Source organism: Netta rufina (genome assembly GCF_964035555.1).
Source record: "Netta rufina genome assembly, chromosome: 6".
Classification (NCBI taxonomy): domain Eukaryota; kingdom Metazoa; phylum Chordata; class Aves; order Anseriformes; family Anatidae; genus Netta; species Netta rufina.
Genome location: NC_140129.1, coordinates 23881737 through 23895915, shown reverse-complemented (window position 1 = coordinate 23895915; position 14179 = coordinate 23881737). Strand labels below are relative to the sequence as shown.

Sequence of the window (14179 nt, the reverse complement as noted above, 5' to 3'; positions counted from 1 at the left end):
CCCGCTCGCCCCGAGCAGGCTGTCCTCAGGCACAGCCACCCGGCACGGCACAGGGGCACCCGTCCTCGCTCCCCTGGCTGTCACAGCTCTTCCGCACCGTGCACGTCCCCACCCCTGCCACGTCCCCCCTCCCCCGGGTGCTGAGCACCCGCTGTGCCTCCCCCAGCCTGGATGGGGTCAGGAGGGTGCCCCGTGCCCAGCACAGCCCCGGGGGGGGTGGCAGGACCCCATCAGGACCCCCCCTGGTGACCCCTTCCCGTAGGACATCTCCTCCTCCCCCTCCACTGTAGCAGACACCAGCGCAGGGCAAACAGCCCCAAAATATCTCAGGAGGGGGGGGCCGGCTGGCAAAGCCCCCCTCGACACGCACACACGGCAGAGAGGGGGACCCGCGGCAGGAATTGGTGACATCGGGGGGGAGATGGGATGGGACCTAGCCTGGCTACACCCCCAGTGCCCCAAGACCCCAGAGGGCACAGCCGTGCCGTGGCCAAAGCCATAGCTGCAGGAGGAGCCCCTCCACCACCGCGTGTGCCCGGGAGGGTGTCCAGCTCCCCGTGGGGTGGTGGCACGCGTGGCGTGGGACCCCAGCCCCAGGGAACGGCCACCCTGTGCCCACCCCGTGCTCCTGCACCAGCAGCTGGGTGCAAGCAGAAGCATCCCCGCAGCGATGCCAGGCCCCCCACCAGCACCACAGGGGGAAGGAGGGTGCCTGGGCACCGGGTGCAGGATGTGGCCCCCTCCCTGGCAGCGGGAGCGAGCCCCGGGCAGGGCGGGCACGGGCAGGGCGGCGGGAGGTGGCCGTCGGAGGTGTGCGCCACTGTTTTATAGATGTACAAAAGCTCCCTAATAAAGAGGCACAAGTAGGTCCAGAGCTGCCTGCGTGGCTGGGGGGGCACGGAGGGGTGGGGATCCTCACGCCTTCCCCAAAAAAGCTGTGCTCTGGCTGCACACCAGCACCAGGAGCTCTCACGTCGTCTCCATGGGCCGGAGCGCAACGGGTGTGCCGTGGCAGGGCGGGCGCCCCGGCAGCACCCTGCTGGGCTCTATCAGCCCCTTGCAGGCGGTGCTGGGGGGGAATCAGGCTCTGCCCACCCTGGGGGCTGCCAAAAGCTCCCTGGGGAGCTGGGGAGGGCAGAGGGGCTGCGGTGGGTGCTCCCCACACCGGGGCTGCAGCCCGCAGCCCTGCCCGTGGCCAGGGCTCTGCTGGAAGGTGCTGGGCATTGGGGTGCCCCCAGCAGCGGTGCTGGCTGCCCCTCGGCTCCTGGGCGTGTTATCAGCTCCAGGCACGGCCCCTATCAATGAGAGGCCGCTGCTTTCCCCGGCACTGCACTCTCACGGGGCTGACGGCTGCCTGATCCTCCATCACCCGTCCCCCGGCTGGGGGCACGGCGCAGGTGAGGTCGGGGGCACCACGGTGGGGCCCTGGGGGTGCTGGTGGAGCCCAGAGGTGGGAGGTGGAGGATGGGGTCTGGGCTGGAAAGGGGGGCAAAGCAGAAACAGCCCTGGTGCTGCAGGGAGCGGGGCTCTCCTGCCTCCTCCAGGCCCTGCTCTGTCCCCCCGTGGCGGAGGCTGCCAGCACCGGTAGAGGTCCCCTCGGGGGCTTTGGGTCCCTCCGCCACCGTGCCCTGAGCCAGCTTCCCCTGCAGGATGTCCCCCCGGAAGGCCACCCTCATCCACACCAAGGCGGTGACGGGCAGCTCGTGCTGCGCCCTGCCCTGCAGCGAGGACGTGTCGGAGGAGCTGAGCGAGGAGGAGAGCGGCATCGCGCGGCGAGCCCAGGGCGCGGCGCTGGAGGTGCTGGAGGACGCGCTGAGGAAGGAGCGGGTGCTGATGAGGAACCTGAAGGACGTGGTGGTGCTGGCCGGGGAGGGCCAGGGGGGCGAGGGCTGGGTGGAGCGCTACGCCATGCTCACCAAGAAGCTGCTGCGCAGCCTCGTCTCGCAGCTGCAGCAGGCGGCTTTCCGCAAAAACCCCCGCCGGGCCGGCTCCTACGCCTACGTCAAGAAGAACGCCTGCGACCGCACCATCTACCTCTGCCCCCTCTTCTGGCAGGCCCCCAGCGAGCTGGAGAAGGACTCGCAGCCCGGGACGCTCATCCACGAGGCATCGCACTTCCTGGGCTTGCACGACATCACCTACGCCACGGCCAGCTTTCGGGCCGGAGGCGGCGGCGCGGCCATCTGGACCGAGCGGCGCGTGCCCCTCTTCGAGTCCCTGCGGAAGGCGCTGCTCAACGCCAACAGCATCGAGTACGAGTTCGAGATCGTGCTGAGGCACCGGCAGCCCTACCGGGCCGGGCGCTACGCCTGCTGCGGGGAGACGGCCAGGAACTCCGTCTGCGAGAACGCCCTGCCCCACGGGGGGCTCTCCTGCGGGGCCCCCGAGAGGTGAGCGCGGCCCTAGGGGTGGGCGCTGCCAGCGGCGGGGGGAGACAATGGGGTGGCGGGGTGGGAAACGCGTCCTGGGCACCCCCAGCCTCACATCCCACCCCAACCAAGGGCCGGGTCCCTATATCTCACGGGTTTTGCTCCCCTGGGACCTTACACCCTGGGCAGGTCCTGCTGATGCCACCCCATACTCACCCCCCCGCTGTCGCCCCAGCCCCGCAGCCAGCCGGAGCACCATCGGGGACACGGTGCGGCTGTCCCTGCTGCCCGCCCGGGACGCCATGCGGAGCTGCCTGCAGGACATGCGGCGCGCGGCGGAGGCCACGGAGCAGTGCCACCGGGCAGCAGCGGTGGCCAACGTCACCGGCGGGGTGCTGGGGGTGGCGGGGGGGGCCACGGCCATGGCGGGGCTGCTGCTGGCCCCCACGGCGCTGGGCACGGCGCTGCTGCTGTCGGCCGTGGGCTTCGGCGTCTCGCTGCTCGGGAGCCTCGTCGGTGCCACTGCCACCGTCAGCGACAGCCTGGGGTGCCTGGCGAGGAAGGACGGGGCGGAGGCGCTGCTGGAGGAGTTCGGGGCGCAGGCGGAGGTGTTCACGGGCAGCCGGGAGCACGTGGAGAGGACGCGGAGGCTGCTGGAGGTGCTGGGGAAGGACGAGAGCCTGGACGTCATCCTGGGGGTGTTCAGGGTGGTGACGGGGCTGGGGCGCAGCGTCCTCAATGGCAGCAGCGTGGCCAGGGCCGGCGCGGCGCTGGCTGGGGCCAGCCGTGCCGTGAGCCTGGCCGGGACGGCCGCGCAGCTCCTCCTCGGCCTCTCCTTGGCCCTGGACATCTTTTTTGTCACCAAGGACTCGGCTCACCTGTCCCGCGGCGCGCGGGCAGAGCTGGCGGGGAGCATCCGCGCGGCGGCAGGCGTGCTGGAGAGGGACTTCGGCGTCATCGACGAGTTCTGCCAGAAAATAAACCTCATTCTGGAGGAGCAGGAGTGAGGCCGGGCGCGAGGAAAGGCCGAGCCTCACGCCTGGCTGCTCTGGGACGGCTGCCAGCGAGGCGATGGGATGCGCCCCGGGAGCCCTCTGAGAGCGTGGTGTGTGACCCAGCATGGAGCCCAGGGCAAGCTGTTCTCACCTGCCCCTATCCTGCTCCCAGGACCAGCCCCAAAACCAATGCCGTGGTCCCGGCAGCCCCATCCATGGGCCAGGCTGCCAATAAACCCTTGCAGAAGTGCCACAAGAAGTGTCATTTGCTCATAGTTCACCCGAGCAGGGGGTGGTTTGGGGCTTGGGTAGTGCATAGCTCTAAGTACGCCAACAGCTCTAACTCAGTCTGGGTAAACAGCGAGGAGACAGCAGCTCCATCCAGACCGCCTTGCCACGACTAAGTGACAGCCCAGGGTTTCTTTTTGCAGCCAACTTCCTTTGACGCTAGTTTGCTTTACATTAGCATCGGATACTCCTCCAACGTGTGATCAAACGAGGCTCCTGGGTCTGCTCTCGGGAGAATAAATGTATCTGTAACGCACCTGCATCCGCCTCGTCCCTTCTGTCCCAGATTCGCATTTAAAGGGAATTAAGGATGTGCTCGGGGAAGATCAGAAATAGAAATATTTGGGGCGAGCTAATGGTTAGCATCCGAACCGTAACAACCATGCATTAAACACATGCGTTCCCACGCCTGGTTACGGGGAAGGGAGCGGGGACACCTGCAGAGCTGAGAGATCTTTCCTCGGGCAAGGACTGCCACACAGCCCTGGGGATTTCCAGAGGGGTTGCTGAGCACTTGTTAGCTAAAAGCAAGCAGGTTTAGTTAATTTTCTGGGGGATTTCTCTTTGATATGGGAATTTCGTGACCAAGTGCTGAAAGCAGCTGCCCCATAAAGTGCATTTGCTGCAGTGAGCGTGCCCGTGCTGGGGACAATGAGCAACCCCACTCCCCACCCCGTGAGATGTCGGGGAGCAGATCGGGGAGCAAAAAGGGGTGGAGAGGGCAGACCCAGCAGTGCTGATTCACAACAGCTCTCAGATGGGGATTTTGGCCCAGGGGCTCCCTTGGAGCTGGTCCTGGAAGGGCAGAGCAGGGCTGGTCCACGCTGTGCACCCCCTGCACATCTCCGCGCTGCGCACGCCTGGCTGCTGCCACAAGGTGGGCTGCGGGTCCTGCGCTACGCAGACAGCCCTCCCGAGGGAACAATTAAACTCCCTTATAATGCTGTTTCATGAAGGCCTGCAAGCCAGTCCTGCGGGAATTTAGGGCACCAGGGATGGCACAGCACAGCCCAAGCTCTGCACCCCTGGGTACAGCCCCAGAACGAAACAACCCCTCACCCCGCAGGGTGTGCCCGAGCCCCTCACACACTCAGCAGCAGTGCCCCAGGGAAGAACCAGGCAGAGGCAGGCATCCATCTCTCCATTTTATTAGTGTAAACACCCCCCACCCCCTCTCCCCACTATTAAATACAAACCAGGAGCACAGAGCAGCTCCTCAGTCGCTTTCTCCTTAGGAGATGCGCAGCCGAACCGTCCCTGGAGCCCCTCAGCCCGGGGAGCACAGCAGGGGCCCGAGGGGCAGCAGGGGGGCAGCACGGCCTGGGGGCACGTCCCACGGGCAGGGACGGCTCCTGTCGGAGGGCTGCGACCTCCCTTGTCCTACGGATACTGCGAAGGCCGAGGCGGCCTGGGTCAGGGTTCCCATGGGGAGCAGCTCACGGTACACGAACACGGCAGGAGCACTCCCTGCGCCCCCGGGGGCCGCAGCTCCCCCCTGCCCCAGCAGCCAGGGGCGCTCAGGCAGCTGTCTCCCTGCCAAGTGGCATACGCTAAAACCAACCTCGTTATTGCTTTTTTTGGGGGCCGGTCCCACTGTTCAGGGCTGCACGGGCACAGGGAGGCAGCCCTCCCCGCAGCACAGGGCCGACGCTCCAGTCCCTTCTGCCAGAGGGTGCCAGGAGAGCCGAATGAGCACCAGGAACAGCCCTGCACTGGGGGGGGAAAGGGGAGACGTGTGTGGGATCTGCCCCAGCCCCGGCTGGTCCCCGGCGGCAGCCACAGCCCCGCTGTGGGGTCTCAGTGTCCTGCAGCAGCCGGAGGTGGAGCAGTTCGCAGGGCAAAGCAAGGGGCAGCGCGGCTCCGCTCCTCCCCGCCGGGCCAGCGGCGAGTGAGGCAGCGGCCGGCACTGCTTGGGGTGAGGACGTGGGGGTCCCAGAGCTCAGCTCGGCTCACCCCATGCTGGCAAACCCCAGCCCTGCCTGGGCAGCATCGAGGCCGCTCTCCACAGCCGCAGCGGAAGGAGGAAGACAGATTTTGGGCAGCAGGTCAGGCGGGGCGGGCAGGCAGGCTGGGCAGGGCCAGCCCCTCCGCGCCCCGGGCTCAGGTGCTGTTCCCCTGCTCCTGCTCGAAGAGCACCATGGCGAGCTGGGAGCGGGACCCGACGCCCTCCAGGCTGCTCTGCACGCAGCGGTGGTAGATCTCCTCGCTGAGCCGCGGGTTGCAGGCCTGGTGCCGGTAGCGCTGCAGCAGGGCAGGCTCCACGGCGCGGAAGACGTGCAGGTTGGAGTACTTGATAAACATGTCGTAGATGTCCAGGGTCTCCAGGATGTCCTCGTTCTCCTGCACGTCGCCGGCCATGCGGGTGCGTGCCGCCATGTAGTCGGCGTTGTAGAAGCAGGCCTCGTGGAAGACGTCGCGGTCGAAGCGCCCCGCGTCCCGCAGCAGGTCCAGCGTGGGGGGAGGCACCTGGTTGTGGTAGGCGACGGCGGGGTTGTAGCCCTGGAAGTGGATGGGGAAGAAGACCTGCCAGTTGTTGATGGTGTTCATCCGGCAGCGGTTCAGGAAGTCGACGGTGACCTCCGTGCCCACACCCGCCACGAAGAACAGCGTGTCCACGGGGTGCTTCTTGGAGATGATGTCCATGACCTTGATCTGGGAGGGGGCGTCCGTCTTCACGCTGATCCAGGGGATCTTCACCCCGGCGTACTTGCGCTCGTACTCGGTGATCTGCGCCTTCACGGGGGCAAAGATGTCGTTCTGGGTCACCTGCTGGGCCTCGAAGGGGTCGTAGATGAAGAGGAAGGTGAGCACGGCGTTCTCGTTGCTCTCGAAGGCGGCTGCGGCGTAGGTCTCCAGGAAGCGCGCGGCGTGGTCGCGGTCGTGCGCCGTGAGCGGCAGGATGACGTTGATGCGGCTGGCCTCCGTCACGTAGGGCATGGGGATGATCTCCACCTCGCTGAGGGGCCGCACCAGGTGCACGCGCTTGGTGACGGAGCGGCTGTGCCCCTTCTGCGTCACCACCTCCACCTGCAGGTCCAGCGTGTACTCCATGCCGCGCGTGGGGTCGAAGCGCCGGTACCCGTTCACCAGCTGCTGCTTGCGGACGTGCAGCACCGGCTGGTACTTGCGGTTCAGCTCCTCCATGGCCGTGGCCACCACGTCGGCCACGTCCGCCAGGTCCACGCCCTGCAGCTCACACTTGGGGGAGCCGTCCACGCAGGCGTAGACCTGATCCTCCGTGAAGTAGTCCCAGCGCAGGACCTCGAAGCGGGTTTTGGGCTGGAACGGGGGAGGGATGCCCACAGGCCACGTGGCGCTGTGGTCCCCGTCGGCGGACAGGCTGCTGGCGTTCTGGATTTCCAGCTGCAAGGAGAGACACGGAGGAGTTAGAGAGAAGTGTGCATAGAAGCATGCACAGCACGCCACCTTCAGCAGCAGGATCTGCACCTTGTCCCAGCCCGTGCCACCTCTACCAGCAGACCTCAGCACCCTGCCAGCTCCAGCACCCTCAGTCGCCCCAGCCCCAGGACCCATCCGGACCCAAAGCTGCTCTCCTGACACCACTGCAGCCACAGAAGCTGAGCTGATCGCACCCCAGAGCAGCTGCAGGTCAGAAAACCCTCACACTAGAGCAGAAAGCTGGGTGATGCCAGGAAGTGATGGCAGGAAGAGCCCAGATCCTCCCAGCCAAGCCCCATCTCACCTGGAGCTGCTCAATCTCCAGGTACGTCCTCTCCAGCTCCACCTGGGCAAAGTACTTGTGCAGCCGGTACATCTGGACAGGATCCAGCACAGGGTGGACGGTGAAGGCGCTCTGGAAACGGTGGTCGGTCTCATGCTCGGGGTTCACATTCTTCCCCAGCTCAAAGTATTGGTACAGCAGGCCCTGCGTCAGCACGGGGAGAGAGGTTACGGCCAACCCAGACCCACAACCCCACCCTGCCACAAGAAAGCACGACAAGCCCCACGGAAAGCAGCACACGAGGGCTGGTCCCATGGCCCTGGGGAGTGGGCAGCACCCGTGAGATGCTGCCAGGGGGCTCTGCTCCGTGACAGCAAGGAAAGGGAGAGCGGCAGCCCGTGCCAGGCTGAGCAGGCAGGGATCAGGCTCTCGGAGCCCATCTCCATCACAGGACCCACCTCGTGCTCCTCGGTGCAGCTGACGGCCGTGTGGTCGATGATGCAGCGCCCCAGCCACTCGTCAGGCCGCGAGCTGAGGATGTCGTTGCGGCAGGACTCCAGGTGGGGCTGCAGGCGCAGGAGGAGGCTGCGGGACAGCAGGTACCCGAAGCCCCCGTAGCAGTAGCGCCCGTCGGTGTCCCCGCCGATGAACTCCTCGGGGCGGCCCAGGTAGAGGAGGGTGTCGATGCTGAGGTGTGCGACCAGGCGGTTGATGCGGTGCGCCTCGGTGTAGGTGTCGTCCTGCACCAGGAAGAACCAGTCGAAGTCGTTGACGTAGTGCTCCAGCAGGTACCTGACGGTCTGGTACATGTTCCAGATGGGCCGCTCGTCGCCGTGGGTCACCACCGTCATGCCGTGGGGCACCTTGCGGCCCCGCGTGCCCGTGAAGTACACCAGGCGCTCCAGGCGGTGGGCCAGCGTGCGGTTCACGGCCACCGCCAGCGTGCCCAGCGTGCTCTTGGAGGTCAGCACGCCCACCAACAGCCGCTGCCGCATCCCCAGCTCCGTGCTGATGTACCGGGTCCTGCGGGAGGGACAGCACCCCTGAGCCCCCGCGGCGCCGGGCGCGAGGCTCCGACGGGGGAGCGTGGCCGCAGCCCAGCTGCTGGCACCGGGAGGGCGCAGCCGCCCCCAGCTGCCGCGCTCACAATGACTTCCAGGTTTAATTCTTCCAGCCGGCCCCGAGGCAGGAAGCGACCCCCCCCCGGCTCCCACGCTGCCTTGGCTCACACACTGGCCCCATTCAGCCCCACGGCTCCCCCCCCGTCCGCCCACCCCCTGGCGGGGACAAGGAGGCCCTTTCACCGCCCGCGCCGTGCCATCGGCGGGGTGAGGGCTGGGGACACGCCACCGCAGGGACGCGGCCCTACAAGGGCTGGGCGTCGTGCAGAGCGTGCTGCGCCCAGCCCCGCAACCTTTGCACCGCGGGGATGAGGCGCCCCAGCGGTGGTGGGCAGGGGGAGGCAGCGGGAGGCGGTCACGGGGAAAGGGTCACGGGGAAAGGGTCACGGGGAAAGGGTCACGGGGAAAGGGTCACGGGGAAAGGGTCACGGGGAAAGGGTCACGGGGAAAGGGTCACGGGGAAAGGGTCACGGGGAAAGGGTCACGGGAGGAGGAGAAGGGGAGAGGTTGTGAGGAGAGGTTATGGGGAAGGGGGCATGGGGAAGGGTTACAGGCAAGGGGGCACGGGGAGGAGGGTATGGGGAGAAGTTATGGGGAAGGGTCACGGGGAAAGGGTTATGGGGAAGGGGGCATGGGGAAAGGGACACAGGGAGAGGTGATGAGAAAGGCTATGGGGAAGTGGCCATGGGGAAGGGTTACAGAAAAGGGTCACAGGGAAAGGGGCCATGGGGAAGGGTTACAGGGAAAGGGCCACAAAGTAAGGTTATGGGGAAGGAGCTACAGGGAAGGGTCACGGGGAAGGCTCATGGGGAGGGGGCCACAGGGAGAGGAACACAGGGAAGGGTCCCGGGGCACTGCTGTAGCTCAGGTCCCCCGAGGAGCCCCCCAGCAGCCCCCAGGGGGATGACCCGAGGGCAGCAGCCCCCCGGCAGCTGCAGCTCGCCCCCAGCGCCCCCATTCCCGCCCCCTCTCCCCGTCCCGGTCCCGCCCCGCACCTGACGGCCTTCTTGGCGGCCCTGCCGGGGCTGGGCGGTCTGTATGGCACGACGCGCGGCTCCCAGCTCTCGGCGCCCAGCCCGGCGGGCACGGCGTTGGGCCTGCGGGCCGCGTTGCCGTTGTGCCTGCCGCCGTCCTGCGGGCCGCCCACGGGGCCCAGCGGCGAGCCGGCGGCGGCTGAGGAGGAGGAGGAGGAGGCTGAGGCTGAGGCGGCGGCGGCGGAGCGCGGGCGGGCGTCGGTGCGCGGCGGCGCCCCGCAGGGCTCCTCCACCCAGGTGACGCTGAGCAGGCTGAGCGTGAAGCCCAGCGACACGCCGATGGCCACCGGGCCCGCGGGGCGCAGCAGCGACAGCAGCAGGGACAGGCGCATGGCGGGGGCGGCGCGGGACGGGGACCGGGGACGGGGACGGGACCGGGACCGGGACCGGGGCCGGGGGGCGGCTCCCGCGGCCGCTGGCGGCGCCGCCGTCCGACGTGTCACCCCCGCGCCCCGCCCCGCCGCGTCACGGCCGCCCGCCGCCAATGGGAGGCGCCCGCCCGCAGCGCGTCACGGAGCGCGGGGGGGGGGAAGGGGATGGCGGTTGCTAGGAGACAGAGGCGGTTGCACGGCCTGCGCGGGGGGCGCGCGGAGGCACAGAGCCACACAGATACACAGGGACGGGCACAGTTAGATAGGGTGCACGGCACCTCGGGAGCCCCCAGTCCAGCCTCTGACCTAACACCGACCAGTCTGACGCTAAACCATGTCACTGAGCTCTACAGCTACACGTCTTTTAAAGCCCTCCAGGTTTAAAGACCAGCACTGCACTGCACAGCCCAGCCCAATGCCTAACAAGCCTTTCCATAAAAAAGTTCTTCCTAAAGTCCAACCTGAACACCCAACGTCCAACCTGACCTCTAGTGTCCAAACTCACCACCTAACGTCCAACCTCACCACCCAACATCCACCCTCACCATTTAATGTCCAACCCAACCACCTAACATCCAACCTCACCACCCAACACTCACCCTCACCACCTAATGTCCACCCTCACCACCTAACATCCACCCTGACCACCTAATGTCCACCCTCACCACCTAACAGTCCAACCTCACCATTTAATGTCCAACCTGACCACCTAACGTCCAACCTGACCACCTAATTCCCAACCTCACCACCTAACATCCACCCTCACCATCCAACATCCACCCTCACCACCCAACATCCACCCTCACCATTTAATGTCCAAGCTGACCACCTAATGTCCAACCTCACCACCCAACATCCACCCTCACCACCTAACATCCACCCTCACCACCTAATGCCCAACCGCACCACCTAATGTCCAACCTGACCAGGTTGGGCGTTATGTGCACCCTCACCAGGCACACGGGACAACAGACCAACCCCACCTCGCTGCAGCCTCCTTTAAGGTACCTGTGGAGCACAATAAGGTCGCCCCCGAGCCTCCTCCTATCCAGGCTGAACAACCCCATTGCCCAAGTGCAGCTCGTTTTCACGGGCCTGGTTCCCCTGAATAGCAGGAGGCAGAGGCAGCCACATGGAGAGCAGCTTAACAAAGAGCACATCAAAAACACAAACAGTGGGAGCACGGCAGGGCTGGGAGATGCCAAGAGGGAAGAGATGCAGAAATGAGCAGAGATTTTCCATGGGAAACGGCCAGAAAGCAAGCGTGGTTGTAAACAGCCAGAGTTGCCTTTGTTTTCTGTACACAAGGAAGCGCAATAGAAATAGATACTTTTGATTTCCTTCCTAGATTAAAATAGCTAATATCGATTGCCTTACACGAACCCTGATAATTTTACACTTGTGATGGGAAAAGGGGAGCAGGGAGGGGTCATTCTGAAAGTGCTGCTGCTGATCTGGGCTTGCAGGTAGGGACCAGGAGCACGAAGCCTTCACAAACAGGACTCTGAGTTAGGAAAGCTGAATGGAGACAAAGCCACGGGCACGGCAAGGCTCGTGCCAGCTGACAAGTCTTGGGGCAGCCTCCCCTGCCCTCGCAGCCTTCCAGCCGTGCTCTCCCTGCAGCTCCAGGCTCCGTCTCTCCCCACACACCAGGCAGTGGCCGAGGTAAGGGACCCAAGCACGGCCCCGAGGAGCTCCCAGGGGGGAAGCAGCCCCCAGGCAGCTTTGCCGTTCCCCTGGCAGCCCCTGCAGCCCCCGCCAGCTGCAGCTCCGCGCTTTGTCTCGGGCTGGCACGGGGCTGCGGGGGGCTGCCAGGGAACGGCTGTCGCTGCCAAGAGCCTGCTCCCTGCCAGGAGGGGCCGTGCCCGGGGGTCTCAGAGCCACAGCCGGGAGATGCAAGCCCAGGGGGGTTCTGTCCCCGCAGAGCCCCGTGCTCTCCCATTTACCCCCTGTGCCTGCCTCTGCCGGGCTCTTGCAGGAGCGGGCAGCCTCCGGATGTGCACCTAACCTGCTTTGTTAAACACTCCGTGTGCCAAATTCCCCATGGCCCTGGGCCAGGCCACCTTGTACTGTGGGGCCATGTGTGCCCTGCAGCTACGATGCACGTCAATAGTGTGTCTTTCGCTGCACGCCCCAGGTACCGTACCCCTGCAGTTTTCACACCCCAGCCCTGCACTGTGCCCCCTGTGCTCAGCACCGCTCTGTCCCCTTAGCACGGAGCCTAGGGCCCACAGCCTGTGCAGCCACCTCCCACCATCACAGCATCACAGGACGGGTTGGGTTGGAAGGGGCCTTAAAGACCATTCAGTTCCAACCCCCTGCCATTGGTTAGGGATGCCACCTACTAGATCAGGCTGCTCAAGGACTCATCCAACATGGCCTTGAACACCTCCAGCGATGGGGCACCTGGTGCTTCTCTGCTTCTCTTGCTCACTGCTTCTCTTGGGGCAGCCTGCCCCAGTGCCCCATCACCCCGAGTGCAGAATTCCCTCCTAGCCTCTAACCTAGACCTCTTGCTTTTTAGTGTAAGACCATGGGGTGCACCCTGCGCAGCGCACAGAGCAGCACAAGCAGCACCACGCCACGCACACAGCATGACGACACTCCCCAGCACGTGTCCTGGGGCATATCCCACTACCCACCCCATCACCCACCCCATCACCCACCCCACTGCCCACCCCACTGCCCACCCCATTCACCCCCACGGGCCAAGCCCCGCCCCCTCCCACAAGCCCCGCCCCCTTTCCTCCAAGCCCCGCCCCCTCTCCCCAAGCCCCGCCCCGTGACGTCAGGCGGAGCTGTCCGCTCAGCACCATGCGCGGGGCCGGGGCCCGGGGCCGGGAGCGCCGCGCACCGCGGGGCCGCCGCCGCTGCGGGGCCGGGAGCGGAGGTGCGGGGCTGGGGGGGGGGGGCGGGCGGGAGGGGGGCGGCGGGGAGCGGGGACCGGGCACGGGCGGCGGCCCCCGGGCTGGGAGCGGCCCCCGGGGGGGGTGGCGGCGGCGGGAGGGCGGCCCCCGGGGGGGGTGTGCTGGGTGCCGGGGCGGTGCCGGTGCCCCCGGGGGTGCCGCCGGGCGGGGCGGTGCAGCCGGGCCGGGGGCTGGCGGCGGCCCCGGGGCCGAACAAAGAGCGGGGCGGAGCGGGGCGGCCCGGCAGCCCTTGCGGCCCTGGCGGAGCGACGCCGCGCCCAGCACAACGGGGGGCCGGCAGCGGGGAGGGGGCGGCGGGGGGCGCGCGTGGGGACCCCGTGGGGACCCCCGTGGGGACCCCCGGGAGCGGGGCCGGGGGGCAGCCCCCCCGCCCGTGGTGCCCGCGGCAGCCGGAGCCCGGTGCCGGGCTAAATTGGGATGGGGGTGCTTTTGGGGTGCCCCCCCGTGGGGTGCCCACGCGTGGGAGTTGGGGCTGGATGGGGCTGCGGGGCCCCCAGTGGGGTGGGGGGCACTGGGCTGTATGGCACGGCCGGGGGGGAGCCGAACAGGGCCAGGCGTGGGGCAGCGAGCCCCTAGCAGGGGGCTGCGGGGGGCTGGGGGCTGCACGGTGGGGGCACGGTGCTGTAGGGGCAGCGGGGGCAGCGTGGGGGCCCGTGGGGTGGCAGCAGGTGGGCGAGCGCTGCCGGCGCCAATGAGCAGGCGCTGGGCTCCCCTAGCAACACTGCCCGCGCCAATGGGCGCCGCAGCCGCTGCAGTGCTGCCTGCATCGCTGCCTGCGCCCCGACCCCCGGGGGCACGGCCACGCGTGGGTCAGGGGGCGCGGGGCTGCCTGCCCTCCTCCTGCCCCGCACCGCGCCATCGGGCGTCGCGCCCGGGCTCAGCGGTTAAAGTCCAATCCTGCTTAGCGTCCTCCCCCGGGATGGAGAGAGGGGCTTAGGCAGCCCCCCTGATCCCCCCGGGATTAGGCACAGTGCTCAGCCCTCCCTCGCAGCCTGCTCCGGGAGGGTTTGCCCTGCCCTGCCTGGCCCGACTATGGTTTATCCCCAAATAAAGGGGCTGGTGGAAGTGGGATCCAGTGGTGCAAGGATGGGGTGAGAGGGCAGCAAGGAAATGTGCCCGATTGCTGCCCTGGGGAGGAGGCGACATGCACAGGGAGGAACAAAGTGGAGCCTCGGGGGGATTAAAGCACAGGGCGCGAGGCTGGCGGCAGCACTGGCAGCTGGGGCTGCTGCTGGAGAGCCCGAGCCCGTGCCGGCCCCACAAAGAGATGACAGAGAGGCACTGAAGTCACCGCAGGTCCTGCGTGGGAGGGCGTCCTCGCCTCGTCGTGAGCTGCCCGTGTTCAGGGCAGGGGGGGAGACGTGGCGTAATTGCAGCCTGTGCCCTCTTCCC

The 14179-nt window shown here is 67.1% G+C and overlaps 2 protein-coding genes across 2 annotated transcripts; one reads left to right on the top strand and one right to left on the bottom strand.

The window, feature by feature from the left end:
* Window positions 1-1650: 1650 nt before the first annotated feature.
* On the top strand, window positions 1651-3595 carry LOC311211026 (uncharacterized protein; the record flags this gene model as incomplete). Its single annotated transcript, XM_084289489.1, has 2 exons — window positions 1651-2390; window positions 2605-3595. The coding sequence occupies 2 exons, from the start codon at window positions 1651-1653 to the stop codon at window positions 3374-3376; spliced, it is 1512 nt and encodes a 503-aa protein (XP_084145615.1). The 3' UTR covers window positions 3377-3595.
* A 2142-nt stretch (window positions 3596-5737) lies between these two features.
* Window positions 5738-9899, bottom strand: CHPF (chondroitin polymerizing factor). The gene is made up of 4 exons (XM_084289537.1): window positions 9451-9899; window positions 7793-8357; window positions 7356-7538; window positions 5738-7015 (listed from the first exon to the last, which is right to left on the bottom strand). Exons 1-4 carry the CDS (start codon window positions 9819-9821, stop codon window positions 5753-5755), a joined length of 2382 nt encoding a protein of 793 aa, XP_084145663.1. The 5' UTR covers window positions 9822-9899; the 3' UTR covers window positions 5738-5752.
* Between the last annotated feature and the right edge of the window lie 4280 nt (window positions 9900-14179).